At 40.9% G+C, this 3,622-nt stretch overlaps 2 protein-coding genes across 2 annotated transcripts; one reads left to right on the plus strand and one right to left on the minus strand.

The window, feature by feature from the left end:
* Positions 1 to 651: 651 nt before the first annotated feature.
* On the plus strand, positions 652 to 1,128 carry LOC18013467. Its single transcript, XM_006395911.1, has one exon. It carries the CDS (start codon positions 652 to 654, stop codon positions 1,126 to 1,128), a length of 477 nt encoding a protein of 158 aa, XP_006395973.1.
* A 1,270-nt stretch (positions 1,129 to 2,398) lies between these two features.
* LOC18013468 (peptidyl-prolyl cis-trans isomerase CYP28, chloroplastic) lies at positions 2,399 to 3,599 on the minus strand. The gene is made up of 2 exons (XM_006395912.2): positions 2,907 to 3,599; positions 2,399 to 2,837 (listed from the first exon to the last, which is right to left on the minus strand). The coding sequence occupies exons 1-2, from the start codon at positions 3,553 to 3,555 to the stop codon at positions 2,629 to 2,631; spliced, it is 858 nt and encodes a 285-aa protein (XP_006395974.1). The 5' UTR covers positions 3,556 to 3,599; the 3' UTR covers positions 2,399 to 2,628.
* Between the last annotated feature and the right edge of the window lie 23 nt (positions 3,600 to 3,622).

Genomic DNA, 3,622 nt, shown 5'->3' on the forward strand with positions numbered 1-3,622 from the left:
AGTGTGAGAGAGAGTTTGTAGTCATATCTGGGGCTTAGGAAATTTCGAGACTTATCTCACACCCTGACATCCGGTATCGCAACCCCTTGTTCATCTTTGTCCATCTCCTCGTTTACGGTCATTTCTTTGGAATTGGGTCTAAGGATTTTCGAGTTGTACTCACGCCTTAGCATCTCTTCCACCGAAGCGGTCTGGATTCAAGGATCTATCAACCTCTACCAAGCCAAGTGTGTGACAATTTTAGGACGGTCTTCTATCAGGTTTGCTTTTAACTATTAAACTAATCATACAAACTACTAAATTACACTCAAAACCTTAATCGTCCGCTTTCACTGATTTTTACAATAACCGTAATTGCTGCATTTAAATCAGTCATACGTTAAATATGTCCCCACCCCTCAACTTGAATTCAAAAATAGAAGTTCTTATATTCCGAAAATAGTAAATTTCAACGTCTCATCCGAAGTTTTGGTTTAACATTTGATTATTAGGAAACAGATATTGAAAAATCAGCCAAATATCTCGGCATAACCTAGTTTTTTCTTGTTTTTTTTTCCTTTTCTGTCTTCCTATACTGATTCGATTTTTGTTTTCAATGTCTCCCTTCTCATTCTCTCGTCGTAGGTGAGAGATCATAAGACAAATTTCGAAATGGGAAGCCAATCAATGAGCCATCACTTGTCTCTTAAAAAAAAACTCAAATCAACGTTTTGCATCACCGGCTGTTTCCGTACGACCAATCATCCCCACGATCTCCCCGAGCAACCATCATCTCCGACAACTCCAACAGAGAGATCTACACAGAGCCCACGTGGTGTAATCAAGACCAAATCTCCCAGACTCACTCGAACGTTGTCCAAATCGCACGAGAAGTGTAAAAATCTGATCCATCGGATCGGCGGCGTAGGAGGAGTCGGTGGTGGTGTTAGCGGACACGGGAAGCATATTCGACGCCATACTACGGATTTTCATTACGACCCGTCGAGCTATGCGCTTAACTTTGACAGAGGAGACGAGGACGACAATGTCAATCGCTTTCCGCTTCGCAATTTCTCCGCCAGGCTGCCTCGTTCGCCGCCTTCTTCAGCAACGGCAACGGAGTTTACGATTCACAATCTTTTGCGGTGATGATTGATTTACTAAAATTTTAATCTTTTGTGGGGTCGTTTTGGATTTCTAAAAGTTTTGTTGCAAGTAATCTGATATTTTAGCAATTGTACATAAATATATAGTTTGACAAAAGTTATTTTGTTGGTAGAGTTGGACATTTGTATTTGATGTGCGCATGCCAATTTCATTTCAATTTGTTTTTCTGACCATACACAACAGCTTGTGGGGAAAATGGTCAGACAAAACAACACAGCTCAACACTTTAGTTTAAAGTCAGCTTGTGGGGGGGGAAAATAATTTACTGAAGGAAAAAATTTTACAAAAGGCGAAACAAATCAATCCAAAAGTATCTGAAAAAAAAAAAACTATAACAGTCTTAACCCATTGATCGTGGAAAGCCAGGCAACAGAACCGTCTCTTACATCCACCACAGTGAAAAGATAACTTAAAACTCACAAATGAGCATACTTACCCATTATGTCGACCACCATCCGAGTTGCATTAAACTTTTTAAATGTCGGTAATCTGATGAACTCCGTGCTTTATTGATCAAACAAAGCGAAAGAAGTCCTTTTATACTCCAGACCCTTTTTCTAAATTGAGTAAAAGACTCTGTTTGGACTTTTCTTAATGGAATAGCCAACTCAAAATCTCGAAGATGCCGGTTTACGCTCGTTGGAGTTCCTCTCTTCATGATATAAACCTTGAGGCATATCAGAAGATAATAACAAATATCCTCACAAATTCATCTTGAATAGGCAAAGCTGTAACTATTCAATAAAAAACGTATTTGTATCAGTTTCAGAGGTGTTAAAAAATATTTTGATTGACCTTTAATCTCTCCCTCATAGAACTTTGAGTAAAATTTACTTGTGGTAACTTTGTTAATAACTCATAATCTAGAGGAGCATCTACTCTCTCCATGGCTTATCAATACTTTCGCAATCTGCTAGGTACAAAGGAGATATTTATCAGTTAGGAACATTATTCAAGTAGACGATCTCAAAGTCCGCAACTTGACTTTGTGATATGGCAACTAATGTTCTTTAGTTACCCTTAATAGGGTACACGTATGGTTTCAGCTTTCCCCACAATTTTTACAGATTCTACTTCACTAACCTCACGAATCTACTCTGCAAACACGAGCACACATTTTACCGGTTAATCTGCGGTCACTCGCGAAAACTTCTGAACTCATTAAGATTAACCTAGCTCGATACTATAACACCTGAAGATCATGGTATTCAAATCCACATTCTGCGGTAAAACACACCGAACACGATTCCTGAAACCGCATTTCCCGTTTATTGTTTTACAAGCCGATCCACAACAACCTCTATGTCTAAAACGTTTTGATTATAAGCTCTTACCTTTCAAAATCTTTAAGAACAAGCAGAAATACTTGAGCATATAATTCAAATGATTACAATTTGATATTCATAGAGTAGAAGAAGCAGAAGCAGAAGCAGAATTGTGATTGACATATATACACATATATATATATATATATATACACACTTAAGGCAAACTTGGAGAGAATGAAGGATTTGTAACCTTAAGCTCTCCACAGTCACTAATGAAAACCGTCTTGAGAGGTCTGTTCCACAAGGATCGTGCGTTTTGAGCTCTTTCGTCTCCCAAAAACTCAGCAAAATCGTTAAACTGTCGAATATTCTCTGACGGCTTAAACGTCGGAACTGTAGCTATACTCGTCACCACATCCAGTCCTGAAGAGATTCACAAAATTCAGAGTTTGAAAATTAACTGAAAAATTGGGAAAATTCAAAGAAAGTTACCTTCAAGCACAGTTCCGAAGACGATGTTCCCGCCGTCTAGCTGCGGACAAGGACCAGGTCCTGTAGTGATTAAGAATTCGACGTTTCTGTAATTAGGATCGAGTCTGGTCTCGTCGTCGTCGTCGTTTTCGGATAAGCAGAGAGAGACGAGACCAGGACGAGCGTGAGGGAGGAGGAACGACTTGGAACTAACGACATCGGTGTTCCGAGGAAGATTCTTGAGGAGAGGACCAATCTCCGCCGTGTCTCGCCATAATCCTTGTCTTCCGGCGAGGAAAAACTGACCGGGGAAGATTTTGTGGATCGGAGTGTTTTTGTAAGATGTAGAAGAGGAAGAAGTGCACATGAGTTTGAAAGTGGAGACAGTGAGAGGGACGTGACGGCCATATAATCCGAGAACGACGCGGCCTAGAGGAGTTGAATCGGAGCAAGGTGTAGTGGAGGAGAGTGTGGCGGATGGATCGGAGCGGAAATAGGTGGGACAGAGGGAGAAATCGAGGAAGACGCGATCGGTGATTGTGATGTCAGGAGAAGGAGGGAGTTGAGGCGACGGAGATACGGTGGCAATTGTGGTCGAGAGGAGGAGATTACGACGGCTGATGATGCCAGCGGAGAGGATCGGAGGGAGAAGAATGGATGATGATGCCATGGTGGATGATAACAATCTCTCTCTCCCCTTTACTCGCTGTGTTGTACATTACCGTTTTAGCAATATG

This window comes from Eutrema salsugineum, unplaced genomic scaffold, assembly GCF_000478725.1.
Source record: "Eutrema salsugineum unplaced genomic scaffold, Eutsalg1_0 scaffold_6, whole genome shotgun sequence".
Classification (NCBI taxonomy): Eukaryota; Viridiplantae; Streptophyta; class Magnoliopsida; order Brassicales; family Brassicaceae; genus Eutrema; species Eutrema salsugineum.

Bases quoted from the DNA above. Each gene is read 5' to 3' on its own strand.
- LOC18013468 (XM_006395912.2), bottom strand. From the start codon at position 3,555: ATGGCATCATCATCCATTCTTCTCCCTCCGATCCTCTCCGCTGGCATC. The intron at 2,838-2,906 runs GTAACTTTCTTT...GAATCTCTTCAG, and splicing joins CTTCGGAACTGTGCTTGAAG to GACTGGATGTGGTGACGAGT.
- LOC18013467 (XM_006395911.1), top strand. From the start codon at position 652: ATGGGAAGCCAATCAATGAGCCATCACTTGTCTCTTAAAAAAAAACTC.